The sequence below is a fragment of the Sorex fumeus genome, unplaced genomic scaffold (genome assembly GCF_029834395.1).
Source record: "Sorex fumeus unplaced genomic scaffold, SorFum_2.1 ptg000110l, whole genome shotgun sequence".
Taxonomy (NCBI): Eukaryota; Metazoa; Chordata; class Mammalia; order Eulipotyphla; family Soricidae; genus Sorex; species Sorex fumeus.
In genome coordinates, this window is record NW_026606167.1 from 5010418 (window position 1) to 5034144 (window position 23727).

The 23727-nt window shown below is 51.2% G+C and overlaps 1 protein-coding gene across 18 annotated transcripts in view; it reads left to right on the forward strand.

The window, feature by feature from the left end:
* The window catches only part of RBFOX1 (RNA binding fox-1 homolog 1), a 1027611-nt gene that overhangs the window by 662431 nt on the left and 341453 nt on the right, over nt 1-23727 (forward strand). For 5 of the 18 annotated variants that reach the window (XM_056135026.1, XM_056135045.1, XM_056135039.1 and 2 more), the window contains exon 1: nt 23384-23596. The exons of 12 other annotated variants lie outside the window; for them this stretch is intronic. In XM_056135026.1, coding sequence (XP_055991001.1) covers nt 23498-23596 — 99 coding nt within the window. In that variant the 5' untranslated portion in view covers nt 23384-23497. Of the gene's footprint in view, nt 1-22544; nt 22599-23383; nt 23597-23727 lie in introns of those variants that run through there. One more of the 18 variants, XM_056135044.1, reaches the window with a different exon arrangement.

Sequence of the window (23727 nt, forward strand, 5' to 3'; positions counted from 1 at the left end):
GGGGGGGGGGGGAACCAGAAGTGCTGGGGAGGAGAAAAAGGTAGAAAATATCAAGATTGAGGGGAAGGTTCCTTCTCCATGGCTGGGGTAGAACCCCATAAATCTGACTGACAGTACAACTTCCCACAGAGTCAGCTATTGGCGGGGCATATGCACCCCACTAAGATTCTACACCCCCTGGGTCAGTGCCAGGGGCTTTACACTGGCAAGGGTTGAGGTGGTTACACCTGGATTTTTTTTTTTTTTTTTTTTTTGGTTTTAGGACCACACCCAGCCCAGCAGTGCTCAGGGCTTACTCCTGACTCTGAACTCAGTGTTTATTTCTGGTGATGCTCAGGGAACCCTTTGGGGTACCAGGGATGGAACCCAGGTCAGCCACATGAAATGCCATTCCCTGCTATACTATCACCTGACCCTTATTCTTACATTATAGGCTCCACCTTTTGTCCACTTGCAAACGCAGGCCTCTTTCTTCAGATATCTTTCGGTTGCATTTGCAAATGCACCCGCTGAAGTGACCAGTGTTCCGCCATGAACACTTAGATGCTGAAAGAATGTCCCTGTCTCTGCAAGGCTGAGACCCAAATTTGCCCAAGATCCAAATATTTATCATTTATATCCAGACTCATATGTGCGTGTGCATGTGTGTGTGTGCGTGTGCGTGTGCGTGTGTGTGTGTGTGTGTGTGTGTTTGAAATTTACAGACCATGAGTTGGACATGTTGAAGGCGACCTAGTTGGATGATGAACTAAATCGAATTTGCCTGGTGCTCTGTGGCTCCGTCAAATGTGCAGACTCGGGCCAGGGAAATCCACCCAGTCTTTTCCAGTCCATTCGAAGTTTATGAAAAATCTTTCTGTCCAGGTTGTTACCTACCCATTTCCGTTGGTCTGCTTTCACCTCCCATACTTCCTGCTGTTTGTCTAAAGGCTCTTTAGTTTGATAGGCTTTGTAGTGAAGACATGTTATAAATTGCCAGCTCACAATATATTCATTCTGAACTTAACATACCATTTGTTTTTCTTTAAAAAAAATGTAGTAAAACCTCACAGCAATGTTCATTTGGGAGGTTCAAGTTGCCAGGGTCGTCTTTTCTCCAGACTAAATTTATCTCTTGGGAAAGGAATTATTCTGATTCAGGTTAGAGAACAGAGATAAAGTTTGATTGTTCATTTGCCTTTTCCTTTTATTATTTGGAGGTGGTTCTTCCTTTCACTTAAAAATAGAAAAAAAAAAAGAAAACAGCTCACCCATTGGGCTATGATTCTCTTAGGAACTGAATTTAAATTGTAAATATGAGTAAGGGATTGACCAAAAAAAACACAGGTTCTGTTTTCTCTGATTCTAAATGTGACGTGTATTTCTGGAGGTACTATTTTTATTTTTTTTTAGAGAGGAAATTTTTCTTTCCTTTTCTGTCTTTATTTTATTATTATTTTTTTAAGAAGGAATCTGACCACGGGGACCCCATGCTGAGCGCCTAACCCTGCTGACTTTTACACAGAGAAAACCTCCGCGAAATAGAAATAAATGCTGCATTTTCTCAGTCTATAACATGTCACCGGGTGAAGAACTTCGCTGTCTCTTTGGTAAAGCTAAACTGTGGTTTTCTCAAAAATGTCTTGTTTGCAGTTAATGACAGTTTCTGCTTTCCCCAGGTGGTCTCTCTGGGGGATTGGCCGCAGACTCACTGCTCAGTGCCTGCACCCACATCCTCCTTCTCCTTTATGCACAGAGCATTTGTCCCAGAGAGATTCAGCCTGGGGCCACCAGGCCGCAGCAACTGGCTAGCTGGACCCTGTGCTAGGTGCTGGGCGTCTTTGGGAGAGAAACAGGCATTTAGGAACCAGGTGGTGCCAAGTGTGATGGGAAGGAAGATCACGACCATCCTGTTATTCGTCGATTGGCTCGAGCAGACCCTAGTAATGTCTCCTTCATCCTAGCCCTGAGATTTTTTTTTAATGTGCCATATTCAAGGCTTTTTCAGGGTTAGGACAATGAGACCCATCATTGTTACTGGTATTTGGCATATTGGGCACGCCACGGGGAGTTTGCCAGACTCTGCCGTGTGGGCAGGTCACATTCGGTAGCCTGCCAAGTTGTCCAAAGTAGGAATGAGATAATAAAATGTCGTGCGGCCACAAATGCGGGTTTTATAGTCTCTGGGTCTTGGCCGTTGATGGGATTACACGGTGCCAGGGGGCCAGTTGGTGGGTGTGACCACTGCCTACTGGAATCTGGAGGATCTGAGTGGAGGATGCTCAGCCCCGATCCGAGTAGGCTTGGGAAGGAAGATATCACAAAATAAACCATCTACAAATAAGGAGCGATGAGAGGGAAGGGGCGGCCCAGTATGGGGGTCCGGGCAGGGACAGGCTGTACTTCTGCTACAGCTATGCCCCTCGTCCTCTCTCGGGCCTGAAGGAGCTCTGCTGGTGGGGGCTGTATGCTCTTACACACCTGGGACCCCCTCAGAGGAAGTGCCTCTCAGCATTGCCTGCACCAGTGTCCCTGTGTAAGGTGTGCCAGATGACTCAGAGCAGCCTGGGGCAAGGCAAGCCTGGAGCTCCGTCAGGGACTCTTGGGGGACCCCAGGGGGAGAGAGAGGGGGTCAGTGTGTGAAGCAACCCAGGGCTGGTGTGTGTGGGGGGGTTGATGGATCTCAGAGCCTTGGCCACCAAAGGGGCTGAATCTACAGGTTCAAATGTGTTTGCTGGCTTGGGGTGCAGGAGTGTTGGGTTACTCCCAGAACTGAACCTACCCTTGGTGCATTTTCCTCTGGTGTAGGAAGAGCTGATTTTTTTTTCTTTTTGGATCACATCCTGTGATGCACAGGGGTTCCTCCTGGCTCATGCACTCAGGAATTACTCCTGACAGTGCTCAGGGGACCATACGGGATGCTGGGAATCGAACCCAGGTCAGCCACATGCAAGGCAAATGCCCTACCCACTGTGGTCTCACTCCAGCCTCCAAGAGCCGAAGTCCTGCCCCTTCTTGAGACCTGGGACCGGAGCACCAAGACATGGTTTCCTCCGGGAACCCTGAGAAAGAGTGGCCCAGGCTGGCCTGGGCTGTCCTCCTTGGGCAACTCCTCCCTTCAAGGGAACTTGAAGTGAGCAAGTTCCCTCATCTGTGGGGCGACGAGGGTCACTCTCGGCCACATGTCACTGAACTTCCCTGGATCAAAGTGTTCTGCTTCCCCAGAACGGGTCCTTCTGTTCCATCTGTGGGGACCCTAAGAATAGCAAGAACAGGTCACCCCGAGGCCATGCCACAGACGCCAAATCATCCGTCAGCGTTCCCGAGTTGCAGTTCCTGAAAATAAGGTCCTTATTCATGGCAACAGCTGCCGCTCAGAACCGTGCGGAACTTTCCAGAAGCGAGAAGGCGGGGGAGTTGGCAAGGATCTTCTCTGGCTTTTGTCTGCATCGGCTCATCCCGGGAGATCCTTTTTACCAGAGTCAGTTTATCAGGGTGTCACTTGCATGCAGGAAAATCTGCCCCCTCGGAATGCAGTTTGGCTGATGGGTGCAGTGAGGTTACAGCTGCGACCCTCACGAAAGGGATATTGATATGCCCGGGTAGTTCCCTGGAGTCGGCCCCCACATCTGCATCCAGCCTCCAGCCTCCAGCCGCCAGCCTCCAGCCTCCAGCCTCCAGCCATCATCTTTCTGCACTTCTAGCCTTGCTATTCTGGAATATCACAGCAGTGAGGTTGGACGTAGGGAGGTCGAGGCCAGCTTCTTCCTGCCGGTGGGCTGCATGGGACCCTGTGCAGAGCTGAGATCATCACACAGCACCTGTGACCCCCTCATGGGGCTGAGTTCTTTGAGGGAGGAGGGCACTGTGCAGCATCCCCCCTCCAAGCATGGAAGGGGGCAGGAGGGTCAGTGATGAAACGGTCACCACGGCCTCTGTGCAGGGCTGTCTGTGCAAAGGACATGTTGACTTTTCTTGGGCAAACAGAGAAGAATGGGTGTCACCTGGCGCTCTCAGCTGAATGGCAATGATAGGGAGCGTTGGTGGAGAGGGCGGGGAGAGCTGAGGCTTCGATGCTCAATCTTGGGTCAGGCCACGTCCCGTCCCAGCCACGAGAGTCCTTCTGAACTCTCTGAGCCTCATGTTACCGCAGCAGAAGCGGCAGGAGGATGAATCCCCCCAGCTGGGGGCAGAGTCTCTGCATGGCCCCGAATCCTTTGTGTTCTTTTTTGTTTGTTTGTTTTATATATATGTTTTATTTTCTTTTTGGGTCACACCCAGCAATACACAGGGGTTACTCCTGGCTCTGCACTCAGGAAGTACTCCCAGTGGTCCTTGGGGGACCATATGGGATGCTGGGAATCGAACCCAGGTTGGCCGCATGCAAGGCAAACACCCTACCCGTTGTATTATTGCTCCAGCCCTTCCTGCCAGTGGGCTGCATGGGACCCTGTGCAGAGCTGAGATCTGTGTATGTATGTGTGTATATACATACATAGATCTGACACCAAATACATTATGTGTATGTGTGTGTATATATGTAAAATTTTCACAAAAGTAGTTCAAAATAGTTCATTAAAGATAATATTCAAACACCAATCCCACCACCGAGCACCTTCCCACCACAATAAGAGGGACGTGTGTGAAGGTTGTTGTATTTCATTAAAGCCCGTAGATAAGAGACTACAAGCAAGTATGTTAAAACCAAGCACGTGTGTGCCGAATTCTTTGATACCTTCCCTCCCTCGCCCCTTCCATGGTTTCCTCCTTAGAGCTCCCTCCTTTCTTGCTCCTCGCCTTCCCTTTGCGATGTCAGGGCTGTAGATTTCTTCCCAGGAACACTCGGCCGCCCACCTGGCTCCCCACCAACTCCTCGTCTGTCAGTAGGCCAGTGAAATGCCTCCTTTTCCGGAAAGGGTGGCCCGAATCCTTTGTCTGCACCCTGTCCTCCGCACCGTAGAGAGGTTTCCTTTGCCGCCTTCTAAACACCCTGCTTTGTACCTGGGGAGCCGTGGCCACAATGGGCCTTATGAAATTAGCCGTGTAATTTGGTTTTTGACGGATTTCTAAAAATTGAGATCATTAGAGAGTCACGTACGGTGATAAGAAATAATTGAGCTTCCCCTAAAGCCTGTCAGCCTGTTCAAGGAATGGCGAGATTTAGCTAAAGTGGAGTCCAGTCTCACAACCAGAATTTGGACTTCGCCCTAGTCTACTGGTTGGAATCATGTTCCTCTAGTTTTGTTTAATGTCATTGTATGTGTGTGTGTGTGTGTGTGTGTGTGTGTGAGAGAGAGAGAGAGAGAGAGAGAGAGAGAGAGAGAGAGAGAGAGAGGGAAAGAGAGAGAGTGTAGAGGGTAATGTTTTTAGTGTCAGGCAATTTTATCACAGGGGTAGATTTGTGGGCTCTATCTCAGTTAAAAGCTCAGATCATTCCAGCAGAATTTTCTCCTCCTTCCCCACCTCCCCAGATTCCTACCACCCAGCAAACTCTGATCTGTTTTCCATTTAAAATGGTAGACATTTCAAAAATGGCTCAAGAGGAAACAAAATCTTTGCTGTTTCCTGTCGTTCCTTGGAAGATTTGCCTGTAGATTCCGCCATGTTGGCTATAGACAGCAGTTTTCCCTTTGCTTGACTAAGTAATAGTCCACGATGGGGACATGCTCTAGAATTTTTTGCCTTTTACCTGTGGAAGGACATCTCTATCTGTGTGTTAGCTGTGAGAGATGAAAAACAAACAAGGTATGGACTTTTGTGTGCCTGTGCATTTCCATTCATCTGGGAAAGATGCTTCAGAATGCTCCAGACTTTCTGGAATAGCAGTTTCATAAGAAACTGATTGATTATTAAAATCTGCCTCTGTTGGTAGACTTGAAGCTCCATCAGAGTAAATAGATTGAGTTTTGTTTATTTGTTTGCCTGTTTCCTTGTTTGTATGTCTAATCACTGTATACTGGGAACATTTCGCAATCCTTAGAACCTAATTTACCACTCTATAAATATTTATATATGAATTAAATAAGAAATGAATGAGTGAATGCATGAATAAAAATGTTGGCATGGGGATTAAATCAAATAATGTATGTAAATCACTTGGAGAATGCTTAGCATGGAGTAACCTCTAATATTAAGCAAATGTTTTATCACCATCCATATTATCAGATGTGAGTTTGGCCGAGTGACAAGACTCAACTTTTCTATTCTTACCCCTCACCATCTCTGAGATATCGTGGCACTTGATAAGATTTTGAAAAGTCTGAGCCCTTGGTTCCCTTCATTTCCTGGAGGAAAAGTCCATTCTCTGGAGTCTGCTGAGAAGGGGAGGGAGGGAGGGAACGTGGGTTTCCTACATTATGTAAGAGCCCACTTCTCCCTGTCGCAGGGGTGCAGCGAGGCTGCCTGTTGAAAAGAAGCAGAGGCCACGAATGAAACGTGGGGTGCCGGATGGCTTCCCCTCACCCACAAGGTCCTCACAGTTGCTATGTAGAATATTGGTGCGGTTGAGGGAGAGAGCCCCGTCCTTCATAGCAAGAAGAACCCCGTTACCCCGTTTGCCCGAGGACAGTGCGGGTCCCCCTGATGTCTTCATCTGCGTACAAAGAGCGAGGCGAGACAAGCCCTCTTCATAATAAAAATAGAAATGAGGTTCCCCAACACAGGTGACACCGGGTGATGAGCTGTCACAGGGCCTGGGGAGAAGCGAGAAAGAAACTTCTTCGGTGACTATAATTAGGCGTCCTCAGAGGACAGGGAAGCTTGGGCGCGTGCCGGGGTATTTCCTGCCTCTGTTCTGTCTTCGGGGTCCTCACGCAGTGGGGCGGTTTGGACATCCTGGTGTTGGGGGAGGTGGTCCGTTGAGTGTGTAAACGCGTTGTTGGACTCCGCGGGCATGGGTCAGTTAGAGCCATCTTCATAATAAAAATAGAAATGAGGTTCCCCAATCCACCTCCTTCTACCATTCCCTATGCCTCGCTGCACTTCCTATGCGCCTCCTCCTTAGTGCCCTTGGTGAGACTGGAAGAGAGACCCCCCCACACACTGGAAGGGGCCACCCCCTAGTTGCTGTGGGATTATTTAGCCGTTCCCTGTGTACTTACAGGCTGAGCTCCAGGAGGAAGGGAAGGTGAAGCTCAGTCCTGAGGCCACCTTCAGGCATCAGGTCTGGGCCTGAGTTCCCTTTGCTGGTTCAGGTTTCCATGGTAACAGGGAGTCCCTCATTCCCCCAAGCTTGGGGTCATCACAGTCCCCACCCATAAGACCTTCAAGGGGGCCGCATCCTCTGACGTTCGGTTGGGGATTGGTCATCCAGTTTAATTTCTCGGGGAAGAATCGATTCTCAGGGAACCCTCACAGCCGTGTTCCAGTTTTCAGGCACCCGGGGTTACCATCTGTTTCCAAGCACAGATCATGCACTCAAACAGAAATCAGGGTGAAGAACGTCATATTTCTTTCCTTTCTATTTTTTTAATGGAATTACCATGAATGACAGAGTTACAAAGACATTTGTGGTTGAGGTTCAGACATACAGTCTCCCACCAACAATTCCTTCACCAATGTGCCCACCGCTCTCCATCTATGTCCTCAGTTTCCCTTCAGCCCCCCAGCCTGCCTCTGAGGCAGATGCCCTCTCCTTTCACCATTGTCCTAGCGTTCCCTTCCCCATCTTATCCAATACCCCCCACACCAGCTTCCTACTGAGACCAGTTTTCCTGCTCTCATTTCTATTGCCTTTGAGCATTTATTATCCCCCCACAAGTGCTCTTTATATTCCACATATGAGAGATATCATTCTGTGTCTGTCCTTCTCCCTCTTACTAACTTCATTCAATGTGATACTCTGTAGAGCCATCCATGTAGCCGCAGATTGTGTGACTTCATCTTTTCTCTGGCTGTATAGTATTCCATTGTGTATGTGTGCCGTCGTTTCTTCACCCAGTCATCTGTTTTTGGCATTTGGGTTGTTTCATGAATGTCATGTGGAGTCTGATCTGGGGCCCGGGTGTGTAGAATGAAGCATGCTGTCTCTTCAGTGTCCTCACCTGGAAAGTGGGTGCCATCAGAGAGAATTCTTATTCCATCTATAGCTCAGAAGCTAAGAAGGGTCAGGCCTGGTTAGTCCTTGATTGGGAGAATTCTTATTTATTTTAATTTTTGCTTTTGGGGTCAGACCCAGCGATGCTCAGGGGTTATTCCTGGCTCTGCACTCAGGAATTACTCCTGGTGGTGTTCGGGGTACCATATGGGATGCTGGGAATTGAACCCGGGTCAGCCGCTTGCAAGGCAAACACCGTACCCACTGTATTCCGAACCTCATTAGTGAGCAGATTCTTCGCCAGCATTCCTCGGGTCTGGCAGGTCTCTGCCATCCCCCCAACCCCACTTCTCACCAGTTAAGACTTTGCAACATCCCCCATGCCACACAACCATTGCCCGATCGAGAGCCACACACACAATTCTAAGAAATGTCACAGAAACAGAAAGCAAAACCAAGCATCATTTACCGTGGCTATCCCAAGCATTTCACTTTCACAATTCATCTTCCCAGAAATCCAATGAAGAATTCTCCCATCTTGGGGCTGGAGCCCAAGCCTGAACAGTCTTAGTTTATATCGCAATCATGTAGGGTGGTGACACAAAGGTGGGTTGAACATTAACAAATCAACAAGAGAGGCAAGACCACTCCTCGAGGAGATTAGCTCAAGGATAAAATCTCATCTAAAGAGATTATTCCAGATTACTAGGAGATCAGCTCAAGGGTGGGATCCCATCAAGGGTGTGTTCTTTCCTCAGCTAGTACTCTACTTAAAAAGTAGTAAATCTACTTCCAGTACTTGTAGCAATGTCATTCTGTATGAGCACAGTAAGAGATATGAACTTACAGCTTGGTTCTTCCTGAGGACATCTCACTATATATTCTGCAGTCCTCAGACCAGGTTAGTCTTCCTAGCCCCAGCAGGGTCCTGGTCTCGTCGTTACTTACTTTTGGATCATGACAGCATTTGTCCATGATCATGCCCTCAACTTATATTGTGGTGCTTTGGCCTGGCCCATTTCAATGCCAGGGTAGCTCACAACTTGCCCTGGGTCCATTCAGTCCCTCGTTGGGACCCTGCTTTTGGGGTGCTAGGAACTAAGGGCAACTGAGTCAAGAAAGCAGATGCCCAGGAGTAAATATTATTCAAAGTCAGTCAACTCCCAAGTTACAAAGCATAATATTAACTGTCTTCCTGTGTCCACACAGAAAGGACATTGCTCTAAGGTAAACTATGAAAAGACATAATTTACAATACAAGTTCAGTGTCCTTAGAAGGATCTGATCTTGCAAGCTAACAGGATCTGATTAGGGAGAAAAGGTGATTAACTGGCTGGGGAGGAGAGCACAGAGAAGAGTTTACAGATGCATACAGAGGAATGGGAGTGACTTGGGAGCACTGTGATGGGTGTAACCCGATAAACCTAAGCTCCCGGTGGCAAGGGAGAAAGGACAAACCAATGTTGTCTTACAGTTCATCACCATCATCCCCACCATCACCAGCAACCTCAGCACCATCATTATCCCCACCACCATCTCGGCCATCACCATCAACACCACCACCAGCATGACCAACATCAGCACCACTGTCATCATCATTACTATCATTCTCACCACCATCAATATCTCTGTTGCCATGACATTCATCACATCATCTTTTCACCACCATCTCCATCACAATCATCTCCTCCACCATCATACTTGTCACCACGATCACTCTCTCCATGACCACCGTGTTCAGGGTCTTCATCATCACCACCACTGCCACTATCTTCCTCACTATCCCTACTGCCACCCACCCCCCAGGAAACACTGTCTTCATCACTGCCATCCTAATCCTCATAAACCCAACCACCATCACCACTCAGCGGCTACGAGGCAGATATTGAATAGCGCCTGAGCAGTGTTCCCGTATTGTTCCGTGTTCTCCAATTGTGAAAAGAAGATGTTCATTTTTTTTAAAAAAATGTATAAAATGAGCTTCCCAGGACCCAGAAAGTTGAAATAATTTTCCAAAGATATCTAAGAGGTACAAAAACAAGTCAAAGATTCAGAAGCAGGGAAATCTGCCTCTGATTTACTTCACTATCAAAATAAACAAATAGTAGGAATGAAAACTCAGAGACCCCAGAACATGTCCATTGAATTCTTTTATTCCCTGTGTGGGGCTACCTCTAATCTATACCTCATACTATGACACCCAGTGAACAAGTAGCACTCACAATGCAAGGGCCTTTCATGCCAATAGAAACCCTTATACAAATAAATTCCGCCTGAAACTCCATGTATAACAGACCTAAAGGGTGGAAGTTGAGATAGATGTTATAAATTCAGATGTGAACCATTTATAATAAAGCCAATCAGTGAGAAAATGAGACTATTTTGATGAGTACCAATATTTGAAATGGGGAGCATGGATAACTGATACTGTTTTCAATTAGCCTCATAATCCAATTCACTTTAGGCTTTTAATTTGTTGCATGAGAGTAAAAAAATTGATGATTCACACGCTGATAGAGATGCAAGAGGGACTTTATAAAAACGAAACAGTAAACCTAGATGACCCGGGAAGAGCAGGAGATCCGAAGTCAGTCCGGCCCCGGCTCTGTGCTTCTCTGGCAGCTCCAGGCCCAGGCCCCGGTTGGGTGCAAGAATGTAATTCCAGAGGTTGCTGCCGAGAGTGGCCGAGTGTGGCAGTGAGCACAACGGCAAGAACGGAGGATGCATCTTGAAGCAGCTCCCTGCCAAGCCTCCTAGTCTCTCTGACCGACACTGGGGTAGCAACTTGCTTCCATGTTCTCAGACGAGGAGGCCGTGAGAGGAGCATGAACGTTCCCAGGCGATGTTTAGGAGCCAACGTGAGGGGGTTAGACCGGAAGAGAGAGACAGTTCGCAGACCACCGGCTGCTTGGTGCCTGTGCATGATGCTTACATAACCCTTAGCAATTCAGCGGCCTCACTGTCGGGGGCGGCAGGGGGAAGGGGCATCACGCTCTCATTGTGCTGCCCAGCACCGGCCCAGAAGCAAGAGGGAAGCACATGTGCATGGTGGAACCGAGGAAGATGCACCTTCATTTCCCAGCACATGGGTGGGTCGCTGAAGTGGTTCCCACCAAAGAACTGAGATTTGGGGAGGAATTAGCATGCACTGGGCATCAGTGGAAAGGAGATTAAGTCCAAGCTGACCCAGATTTGGGGAGAAGGTCCATGAATGAAAGGTGCCGGTTTCGGTGGCGAGAGAAGAGGGGTCAGCACAGGCTGGAGCATTGACTCTCACGCCCTCCTTGGGGGTTCTTCCGGACATGCCGATGTGCTTGGATGGTTGACTGCCAGCACCCCCCCAGGGAATTCAGGCGGGTATGAGCTGGAAGGAGCCAGCACCTGGGCTCCAAGGGCAAAGGCATCACATAGGACACTCAGTTGCTTGGTGGTGGTGACGGAAGTTAAGGTGACAGAGAAAAGTGTCATGGGGAGGCAGCATGGAAGACCCAGCCAGCCTTCTTCATAGTGCGGAGATTAGAGCCAAACACGCTATGAGTTGGGAATCAATGGGCTATTCCGAGCCGCCAACAACGAAGGTGTGGAAGGCAGTGTTGAGGTTTTAAGGTTAGGTAAATGGAAGGGAGGCAGCTTCTAATTATCAGTCCTCCTGCAGGAGAGGAACTTGTGCAAATATTTTGTTTGGGGGGAACCTTGAAACGGGTGGGGGCGATCCAAGATCCCACCTACAAGGTTATCGGTGAAGAGTTGAAGGGAGCACGGATGGCCCCATGGGCTGGTTTCCTGTAGCACCGTAGCACTGTCCTCCCATTGTTCATCGATTTGCTCGAGCGGGCACCAGTAGCATCTCATTGTGAGACTTGTTGTTACTATTTTTGGCATATGGAAGACACCACGGGGAGCTTGCCGTGCTCTGCCATGTGGGTGGGATACTCTCCATAGTTTGCTGGGCTCTCCGAGAGCGACGGATAAATCGAACCCGGTCGGTTACGTGCAAGGCAAAGACCCCACCCACTGTGTTATTGCTACTTAGGGGCAATTGCTTCACAGCTGTGGGGAGGGGACGGGGAGTATGGTCCTGCCATGAAGTTACTTGAGTAGGTGATGGTGGCTGGGGTGCCCAAGTTAAGAGGCCAGGTGAAGCTCACACCAAGACCAGGCAGCATCCTGTATCTCTGCAGCCTGCAGGAATTTTGCCGGTTCAATCTTGAGAAGGTCCAGGCAAAGAGTCACGTGGTCTGGCATCCCCAGACCCCCGTGTCAAGAAAACTGAAATGATTTCTGGGGCGGCTCTGCTCCCCACAGTCACACTCCGCCTTCTCCAGTCTCTGGAGAAGACTTCCATGAGTTTGAAAAGTGGGGTTCATGCTACAGATTGGTGGGGAATCATCTCTGAGGGAGCCTGGTGCTGGCTTTTGGTGAAAGGTTGGGTTGGGAATTTTCTCCTTGGCTCCTGGCGGGAAGGCAGGAGGTGGGGGGAGAGGAGAAAGATGTGTCGCCAAGGGCCAGAGCGATAGTACCGTGGGGAGGGCATTTGCCTTGCACACAGCCCACCTGGGTTCGATCCTCGGCATCCCATAGGGTTCCCCAAGCACTGTCAGGAGTGATTCCTGAGTGCAGAGCCAGGAGTAATCCCTGAGCATCACCGGGTGTGACCCAAAAAGTAAAAAAAAAAAAAAAGCGTCACGAGAAAATCTACCGTCAGAAAGTTCTAGAAAGTTCTACACCCCAGGGGTCACATTCCAGAACGTCACACATGAGGATGAGAGAGGACCTGCTAGGGTGGCGTGTCTGAGAAGAGAATTGAGAATGGCTCTTGGTAGCTCCTGCCTCCCCCTGCCCCGGGCCTCCTGTGGGCTCAGCTCGAACTCATCTCTGATGCGTGGGTGTTGGCAGGGCATCATTCACGTGTGGGTTCTTCTGAAGGCACCCAAAGGCGGGGGCTTGAGAAACAGGGGCCAGGAGAGTTGGTGCTACCATGGCAGCTGCCCAGTGGTCACGAGGGGGTAAGAGCCTGCACACCAGGAAGAGTTTGCAGCCTGTATTGGATCCGCATTCAAAGTTAGCACTGGCAGACGAGCTTGGCTCTGTCCATCAGCCTCCCTGGCTTCCCAGACCACAGGAGACCGAGAATCCCTGAGAATAACCCGGGCGCTTTGGCAGGACCTCGCCTGGGTTCAGGTCCCGGGAGAGAGATTATTCCAGAACCTGAGGTGTCAGCAGCGAAGGGAGCGCTAGACAGAGATGGCTGAGGTCAGCAATCATGCTGCAGAACAATCAATATTTCTGGGCATCGATGGGGTCGGAGAACCTGCCGAGAAGGTGAGGCGGGTGACAAATTCATGCCAGAATCTTCCGCAGCCATGCTTGCCTGGAGCTCTGTTCCAGTTGCATCAGAAAAATCACCTCCCGGGGAGAGGGTGTGGGTGGGGTGTGGGGAGTTCCCAAAGTAGACTCTCCCGCCCACCGTGCATTAGGAGAAATCACCACTTAGCTGCCGCGTGTCCCTGCCTCCCCCGTCTGGGCCCACCCTCACATCCTGTCCTGTGCAAGATCTCCCCCGCCCCAGCGCCAGGCACTCCGTGTCCCCAAAGCATCGCCTTTTGCTACCTACCGTTTCCACGGAGCACGGGGGGAAGGGGAGAGCTTCCACAATTTTTCCCGTTCTGTGCTGGTTGTTTAAGATGGGATGGGGAGGGGGGGCGTTACCAATACGTTGCTAATGAAATGATCAAAAATATTTTTAGAAGAAAATTGGTGCAAATTGTGGTATCTTACCATGGAGACATTACGTCCTTGTACAGAGGGATGATGTTACAAGTTAAGCCTTCTGTGTGAATTTTTTTGTTAGTAGAGGTTGGTGTGCGCCTGCAGTGAGGGCGGGCTTGAGAAAATTTGAAACAGTGGTGGAGGGAAGGGGATAGCAGTGGTGGAGTTGGTGTTGGGATTTGAATGCCTTTAACAATTCGTCATGAACAACTTTGTAAACCACAGTGTTTAAATAAAGTATGGTGGGGGGAGAGAGAACTGTAACTGTAATTACCTTGGGAGGACTAAAAGAAATTCCTATTAGCATTCTGGAAATAATTGGTGTGGTTCTAAAAAAAAATAGTTGTGATTTTAACTGTGAAAAGTGTATTCTGGATTAAAGATATTCACATTTCAAATATAAGACTTGAAAAGAAAGGGGAAGAAAAAGATTTGGGGGCTCTTCCGATGTGTGTTGGGTCTCCGGGCGGATTCATCAGTGGCGTTAGAACTTGTCGCTTTGGTCAGAAGTAGGGACTAGAAAGTGTCACAAGTGCCTCGGAGGTGGAGGCCAGTTTTCATGGTTGATTGGCTTGTTTTGGTAAGTGCTTCTGTTAGGTGGCCCAATGGGTGGGACTCACGCCTCTTATAAGCAAGGAGGGTTCAGAAACTAGGAATGTTTATGCTCTGGAGCTCTGTGGCCAGTTTAACGAGTGTTTCTGGCAGAGGAAGCTTGCAGTTGTCTGGACAAAGGTTTCAGTGGTGATAAATAATGATGATGACGATGAGGAAGAGGAAGATGGTGAGGATGGTAGTGATGGAGTTGAGGATGCTGATGACAGCAAAGCTGATGAGGACAATGATAAGCACAGTGATGGGGATAATGACCTCGATGGTGATGGTGGCAACGCAGACACTGATTTCATCAGCAGCGTCTCTAGTTCTCCCCAGGTCACACACGGTGGAACACTTTCTGACGTATTTATTCATCAGCCTTGGTGGGAACTCCTTCAGTTTCTTCTTCTGTGAATCTGGGCTATGAAAATCTCCCTTTCAAGATTTTGTACCGATCAGGAGAATCTCTGTTAATTAGCACACTGGCCGGAAGCGATCTCATTCCACGCTTCATCCTCTGAAAACATCTATCAGGCTGTATAATTTGGTAAAAGACTCGACCTAACGTTTTGTGAGTTACAGCTGGGGAAGAATTAAGTTGACAAGGACGAATGTGAGAGCTGGTGTTCATAGGATTCAGAGGGAAGGTGGCCGCAGTTGCGTGGACTCCCCCGAACAGAGCGGCAAGGTGCTGGCTACCAGCCCTCCTGTAAGTGCCACGGCAGTGGGGAAACCTTCACAGAAAGACACGGTATTGGGAGCCAGTTGGTCCCCCAATGCATCAGCTCGTTAGACTTGTTTATGTAATTTTTAGCCGGAAAAGAGGATCGTCTTCTATTGTTTGGCTAAGAACTGAGAATCGGGGTGATCCATAGTAAGAGCTGCTGCTCTAAGCTGAGGGTGTCACCGAACCCAGAATGTACGTATCTCTAGTCCATTATCTTGCCTTTCCTCAACTTTATTAGGAGCACAGACTCCCTGCCCGCTTGTGGAAACTGAGGCGTAAAGGCTTAGCACTCAAGACATTTAATCATCATCATCATCGGATTGTGGAGCAGTGGGTCATACTCACTGCCCAATGCCCTGATCTGAGACGCTGAGAAAAAGGACCTGCTTAGGATCCAGTAGATCCCGTTCATCTGACCTTTACTAAGTTGCTCCAGGTGCGGTGGGGGCAGGGGAGCCTTTTGGTGCTCCAGGAAGCCTGGGAATGAGAAAGGGGTTTGCTGCTGTGAGCGGGCGTGGCAGGGAGCAGGGGGTGTTGCTGTCCCCCGGGTGTAAGCACCTTCTCGCCTCAAGCCCCTATGCATTTTTGATTCTTGGTGTCTGCGGAAGAGCGATTTTCCATCCATTATCTCAGTGGTTCCCAAATGCTGATCCAAAGATTCCTCCGATCCCATAATGACATTTTCAACAGACTATAGCTCAGTGAGAAAATTAAGGGCAATTTAGTGAAAATTTTAATAGACCTAAGTTTAATCAATTTGAAGGACTGTCCTTTATTTGGAGATTATGTTCTTCCTACTTTTTTTTTTTGGTAGAAAAATGCCCTTTCTGTTATGAAAGGATGATGAGAGCAGATGGTGTGTGAGTTTCTGTGTGTATCAGAGAGAGACACAGTGTGTGTGTGTGTGTGTGTGTGTGTGCGTGTGTGTGAGAGAGAGAGAGAGAGAGAAAGAGAGAGAAAGAGAGAGAGTTTGTGTGAGTTTGTGTATGGACATAGCAGATGGGAAAAAAAACAATCCCACCCCCCAGGTTGCTAATTTCGTGCACTCCTTCTATTGTTCTGAAATCTTCCTTGCCCTGCTTCATGAGTAGGGGAGCAAAAAGTCTGAGACATCTCCGCAGTTCTGGGCAGGAGCTCTCCCTGACCCCATTAGACAGATGAGAACACTGATCCCCGACGTGCCCGGTGCCTACAGTAGCCTTCACGCCCTTGCAGGGGTCTGCCCTGTCTCCCAGCACAACTGAAAATAAACAACAGCAACCCCCACGGGTCTTTCAGCAGCCCCCTGCTGCCTCACAAACACAGCTGCAGGGTGGCGGGCGGGGACAGAGCACCCCACAGTGTCACTGCTGAGTTCAAGAACTCGTGGAGCATTTGGGGTGGAGGTGGCTGCAGGGTTGTCATGGTGTGTCCTGGCAGTGGGCTGGAGCCAATCCGGAAACCCTGGTTCTCTATCCCAGACACCCGTGTCTCCTGGTCCTGCTCACCTCCCTGTTGGGTAGAATGAGAAAGGGAAATACTGATCCCCACAGTGGGCCCAGGAGGGCTGAGCGGGTCATAGCTCAGGTCCAGCCATTCCAAGGTGCCTTCTAGGGGCCGCTGAGGCAACCGTGGTGGGCGCTGAGGGTAGAGAGTGACCCCTGTACTGTTTCTCCTACGCTGCTCTTGGACCTGTAGGAAGAGGGAACTGAGCCCAGCCCAGTGTTTCCAACACCCGAGTGAGACCCTCACTCTCCTGATCCTCAAGGGGATATGGAGGCATTTTTTTCTTTTATGATGGTGTCAGCAGGTTTTTAATTTAATATTTTTTAACAAATCACTATGAGACACAGTTACAAACGTACAAACTTGCATGATTATGTTTCAGTCATACAATGATCGAGTACCCTCTGTAGCAGGCACATTCCATCTCTCTCTCTTTCTCTCTCTCTCTCTCTCTCTCTCTCTCTCTCTCTCTCTCTCTCTCTCTCTCTCTCTCCTTTGGGGTGTTATGGTTTGCAATACAGGTACTAAGAGGCCATCCTGTTTGGTCCATAGTCTACTTTCAGCACACATCTCCCATCCCGAGCGAGCCCTCCAAGCATCATTCACTTAGTGGTCCCTTCTCTGCATATGGGAACAGATGGAGGGGACATTCTATAGCAGAGACCAGAGACCCCACTGCAGGCACAAGTCACTGAGATGTGGAGGCTTCTCATTGTGGGAGTGGCCCCCGATATGTCCCCTCTTTTATCCAGAGACCGTCCAGGCCTCCGCTCCACACACTTCCTAGGGGGGATGGGGGTGATTTCTGTCCTCATTTATGGTCAGGAAACACAGCCCCTCACCGCCAAGATTCCCAGTGATGGCAGAAATGAGCTTCTGAGGTGCCTGGAATCCTGACCAGAAATGAAGGTACTCAGACCATTCCTGGTGGTGGCTGTTAAGCATCTAGAATCTTCCAACTGAAGCATGGGTTTGAATAGGGTCTAAAAGTATTCTTGAGAAGCAGCTAACCGGAGTTCTCCATGATGGCAAGAAAAAGAGCTGGAGGGGGGTTGTTTCTATTATAAAAGTCACTCACATATATGCTCTTGCCGTACATTTCAAATGACATATTCTAGAAAGAATGAGACCTGCAAGTTCTTAACCCTACCTGACCCCACTTCAAGCCCACCCTATGGTGGGTCCTCCCAGCCCCTCTCCCCTGTGTTTCCTCTGTGTGTGTGTGTGAAAGTTCTCCATGATAAAATGACTGCTCTGTCTATAGACACACTTGGTTTTGGTGGATGTTTGCTTGATTTCCACATATGAAATTTTATTATAAAGATTCTGAAACTTCAAAAAGATAATTTCTTAGAAATCTTTCCAAAGAAAACCTCATATACGCATCACATTCTTTACCTTCTGTGTGTGTGTATTGAGGGTTCATTGGTATGTGCAACACCCAACAACAACAGTTGCTCAGGGTTTCCTCCTGTCTCTGTGCTCAGGAGTCACTCCTGATGATGTTTGGGGATCATATCTGCTGTCAGAGATCAAGCTGCAGTCAACCACTTTCTAGGCAAGCTTCTTAGCCCCTCTACTATCTCTCTGGCAACTTATTCTTTTACCGGCTGCATTGTTAGTGTGTGCTGTTAGGGTGCTCCTGCCAGCCCCCCTCAATTTCTTCTGATCATTGCCTTCTCAGGTGTTGCTGGAAAGATGATCATAGAACGTTCCTATCAGGGTCCAATTCAAGTTTTCCCATGAGACTGATGTCTGGAATGAAAATGATTAAGTGGAAAGGTTCCTTGGGCAGAGACAGGCAGAGGTCATTTGGTCTGGTTTCCATTTATAGTTACTCCCTTATAGCCATCCATCCATCCATCCATCCATCCATCCATCCATCCATCCATCCACCCGTCTGTCCTTCCATCCATCCATCCATACATACATCTATCCATCTGTCCATCTCTCTACCCATCCATCCATCCATCCATCCATCCATCCACCCATCCACCCATCCATCCATCCATCCATCTCTCTACCCATCCATCCATCCACCCATCCACCCATCCATTCATCCATCCAATTGTCCATCCGTCCATCCATCCATCTATCCACCCACCATCCCCCCACCCCTCCGGGAATTTTCCGAGCAACTGCATCCTGTAAGACACTGCATTGAACCCCACACTTGAGTGCTCAGAGCTGCAGGCTCTGGGTTAGAATCTTTCCACTGTTGTGCCCAACTTCTCGGCAGACTGCCCCGAGTGAGCTCCAGAATTAATATGTCAGACACATCCGGGACTTGGCAATCACACCGCCAGTGCTGAGGGTGCGGGAGGCCTCTCTGGAAGCTGGGTTTGCAGAGCAAACACAATTTCCTCTGCACCAGCACCTCCCGCCCGACCCTCCTCGTCCCTGTCCCTGTCTCCTTCCGCCTGTACCTCTTCCCACAGGCTCACCGCCTTCCTTGCATCCTCTCTGGATTGCTCAGTCCCTCTGCACTGCTTCTGCTCTGCACCCTGCTGTTGGGGTCTTTCTGCAGGGATACACCCTGGGCACCAGCACCGTGTTCATCCAGAATGCTAGCCACACTGACCCAATGCCCTACCAGGGTTTGACAAAGGAGGTGGGCCCCCAGAGCTGGGGCAGCTGCTACTTCCATAGATAATGTCCTTCTCCAGGTGCTGCCGTTGGCGGCTGTGTCCTCCCCCCGCTCAGAGCAGGGTTGAGAAGCAGATTCCTCCTAAGCACGGGTCCTGGCGCTGCCCCAGGAGCGGTCATTCTGTGGCCATCGGGGAGCTTTTCCCTCTCCCCCCCTGGACGGTCCCCGGCTCCCAGGTGTGGCAGCTCCTTTCTGGGGAATCTCTGCCCTGGGAAGTCTCAGTAAGGAATTGCAGAAGAGAGACACGAGGAGGGTATGCTTTTTTGTTTTCGAGTGTACCTGGCAGACGCGGGCATGGGAAGCAGGGAGCCGTGCTGTGCCATGGGTTCGATACCCTGGCAGTCAGTGGCCTCTGCCCAAGGAGGTCTCCTTGGGGGATGCTGGTGACTCGCTGGTGCCCAGCGCCCTCCCTGTCCCTGGGCATCGCGGCCTTTCCGTGAAGGGCCCCGTGCTAATGGGCAGCAGGGTGGTCCTTTCAGGTGCCAGGGAGAGGGGGTGGCGTTTCTTTTCCCCCCATCTCCCCCAGGTGCAGGCGGAGAAGCCCTAGGGCACGTTCAGAGGCGCTTCCCCAGAATTTGAGGAGGGAAGGATCAGTGCACCAAGGAGCACCAAGGCTGCGAGTGGGAGGGAAGTGGCCAGGAAGGGCTTTGCATCTGAGTTGGGGTCCCCTTGACTCCGGACCTGGTGAGCGTTCACGCTTTTTGCTGTAGCCCTGCTGTGTGTGTGTGTGTATGTATAGGTGTGTGTATGTGTGTGTGCACATGCGTGCAAGTGCTTATCTCTGTTTAAAGCCCATTTGCAGCTGTGTGTAGAGGTTTTGTTTGAGTTTGTTGTCAGGAAATGCAATGGCCAAGCACTGGGTGTTACCCATGAAAGACCCACATTTACATGGTCTCACTGTGAGAAGTCCAGACCCCTCACGCACACACTCACACACACTCACAGGCACTCACACACACATACACACACTCACATATACACACTCACACACGTATACTCACACACATACACACTCACACAAACTCACATATATACCCTCACATACACACACGCACACACTCTCACACACATATACACTTACTCATACACACATACACACCCTCACACACACTCACACATACTCACACACACATACACACTCACACATACACACATATATACTCACACATACACACACTCATACACTCATACACACTGACACACACACACTCTCACACACACACACACTCTCACACACACACACACTGCCAAGACCAGAGTTTAAGGGCTGTGGGAGCCGCTGCTGAGAATGCTCTGAAGGGACCCACGGCAGGGAGGTCGCCAGCTCTGGGGCGACATCCTGGGAGCTGGCGTGTGCTCAGGGCAGCCGAGAGCAGTTCCTGGCGCCTTATATAATGTATTTGTTTTTCATTAAACCACTCAGATAAGGGCTTATTAAAGTGCCATGTATTATTTATCATGTTTCTTATGAAAATGAGCTGAAGAGGTAGGTCTGTTCTTATCTGGGGCTTTCTCGGGCTTTTCCAGGGCCAGCCAGGGGAAGAGAGAGAATGGAGGAATGGAGGGCAGGGACGGCAAGCCCTGGGGCCCTGCTGCCCACAGCCAGGAGCAGGGCGGCTGGGACAGGGAGCGGGGGTGGGGGGGGGGGCGGTGGCGCAGCCGGAGGGAGGCAGGGACTGCCTACCCTTCCTTCTGTCCGGGTTCGGCCTCGCGACTTCCCTTCGGTTTGGTGAGCTGCGAAATTTATAAATGGATCAAGACAGGCAGCAAGTGGGGACGTGGGGACAGAGGGAGTCGCTCATTTGCACACAGAGCTGGTCTGGGGGATGTGCTTGCTGTTTTCATGGGGAAGGACTTCCCTAGCTGCCCATCGCCTGGCAGAAGTAGCACACACACACACACACACGCACACACACACACACACACAACCCACCAGCCCTGCTGCCCGCCTGCCTATCGGGTGAGTCTCACCCATGGTCATAGCTGGGGAGACCCCCGGGTGCTGGCACCTTGCCAGGCTGCCCGAGGGACGGGCCTGCCCAATGCCGGCCACGCAGAGGCGGGCTGCGACCCTTCCGGATGAGGATGGTGTTTCCAAACAGCAGCGTGAAACCGTGGGGATTGCCAGGGCTTTCTTCAGAAAGCGTTTGGATTAGTCTGCAAAGTGAGTTGTCCCTGGCATGTTCTGAGTGGCCCCTCGGCTGAGACCATCTCTGGGGGCTCCAGGAGGCGTCTCTGAGTCCTCCGTCCGGAGCTCGAGGTCCCCCCTCCCCCGTGGGCTGTTCGGTGGCTCAGTCAGCTGAGTCCCAAATCCAATCCCTGGGTTTAAATCCATATAAAAAAAAATATGGCTACTATTCCTGATTACGACTTTACCGCTGCCAAAAAAAACGTGCTTGCTTTTTAATTTTATTTATTTATTTTTTGCCGGGACCAAGGACAAGTAAGAGTCTTAATCTTTTCTTTGGATCTGCAGATCACATCCTATTTTATTGCATAAAGACTCACGAAATCTCCTAATGAATAATTATTACTTCATAAAATAAAGCGGGGGGGCCGGGGAGGGGTGGGATGGGGGGGGGTGGCGGTGTGTAGAGGGGAGTGTGGGGTGGGAGGAAGACAGCCCCCTCGTCGTGGCAAGAGATGAATGCTAATTTGGCCGAGGAGGACGGGCCAGGCGAGGAAAAAGAAAATAATAAAAGAAAATAAATAAACCGTCGTAATGTGCCCCGCCGCCGCAGCCCGCCTGAGCCATCCCCGGGGCAGACGTTGGCCTGGCTCGGCTTCTGCTCCTCGCATTTATAATTTGGGACCTGCCGGTGGCCCTAGCTCGCCTGTCTCCCCGGCTGCTGGCTCTTCGGGCGCCCTCCACGCTGGCTGCCTCCGCTGGGCTCCAGATTCCAGGGCAGGCAGCTGTCTGTCCAGCCCCCGCGACGAGCAAGCGCGGTGCCCCAAAGCCTGGGGGGTGCATCACACTGTGTGTGTGTGGGGCGGGAGGAGGAAGTTGGCGCGGGGGTGGGGGGGTAGGACCAGCAGCAAACGCTCTGCCTCCGCGCGCGCGGCATCCCAGCCCCCAGCCCCCTGCCTTCTCCCCTGCGCTCCCTCTGAGCGGGGAATCCCGGGTCCGTGTTTATTTTGCCAGCCAAGGAACCCCCGCAAACAACGCACCAGCCGAGGCTCCGCTCGGCCCCGGGGTGTTGGGGGGGGGGGCCGAGCGGCCCCCACTGGCCCGTCGCGTTCTGGTCCGGCTGGGCTAGGGATGCTGGCGGGGTGCGGCGCTTCCAGCCACTGCGCCCGCCCCGCCGCCGCCGCCGCCGCCGCCGCGGACAGAGGGATTTTTAGCAGGCACAATTTGAATTTTGGTGAGTAGGGGTTTTTCTTCCCCCCCCCCCCCGCCTTTAAAAAAAAATAAACGGGGGCGGGGTGGCTGGCAGAAGGGGAGGGGGGGAAGGGGATGAACCTGCCCCTGGATGCATTGAACAAATGAGGACCTTTTCTGCATCTGTGGCACGGAGTGAGCCTTAGTGTGAGTCTAAATTGCTCTCCCTCTCGCTCGCTCCCGGGCTCGCTCTCTTAGCTTTATCCCCACCCCTTCCCCAACATCTCCGAGTGGGGCCCCCCACCTCCACCTCCCTTAGAAGTTGCCTTTTGCGAGTGTGTGTGTGGGGGGGGGAGGGGGGGGGAGGAGGGGTGTTCCTACGGGGTGGGGTGTCAGGCTTGCAGGGGGCCACGGGGTCCTCCCCGCCACTTGGAGGAAGGACCCCGGAGTCCTGCCCAGCACCCCTGCCTCAGAGGAGGAGGAGAAGGAGGAAGAGGAGGAGGAGGAGGAGGAGGAGGAGGAGGAGGAGGAGGAGGAGACCCCCTCTACTCCTCAGCCCCACCGCAGCAGCAGCAGCGGGCTCTGAGTTGGAAGCAGCTGAAGGTTGGGAGCTGCTAGCAGGAGCCCCGAAGGGAAGGGAAGAAGGGAAGAGAGGAGGAGGGAGGGGGCCGCCCGCGGGTGCGGAGCGGGGGAGGGGGGGGAGAGAGAGAGAGAGAGAGAGAGAGAGAGAGAGAGAGAGAGAGAGAGAGAGAGAGGGAGGGAGGGAGGGAGGGGGAGATAGAGGGAGAGAGAGGGAGGGAGAGAGGGAGGGAGGGAGAGGGAGAGAGAGACGCCCGCTTTGGACTTAGATAACCAGCGGGGGGGCGCTGGTAAGGACCGCGGAGAGCGGCCGACCGTGCCGCTGCCAGCCCCGTCGCACTTCTCCGCCGCCGGGGAGGCAAGATGCAACATCCTCTGGCGGGGGCCACTTGCGTGGCGCTCCCCAACGTCGGCATGTGCCCCCAGCTCTCGTGTGCCTTGACTTTCATGTACTTACAGCAGGTAAGGCGCCGCGCGGCCCCCCGGGGTGGCTGGCTGGCTGCGGGAGGGGAGGGGAGGTGGCCGGAGGAGGGGGAACCCACATCGCCCGCCGGGGAGGGGGCACGGGCGCGAGGGGACAACGGGGATGGATG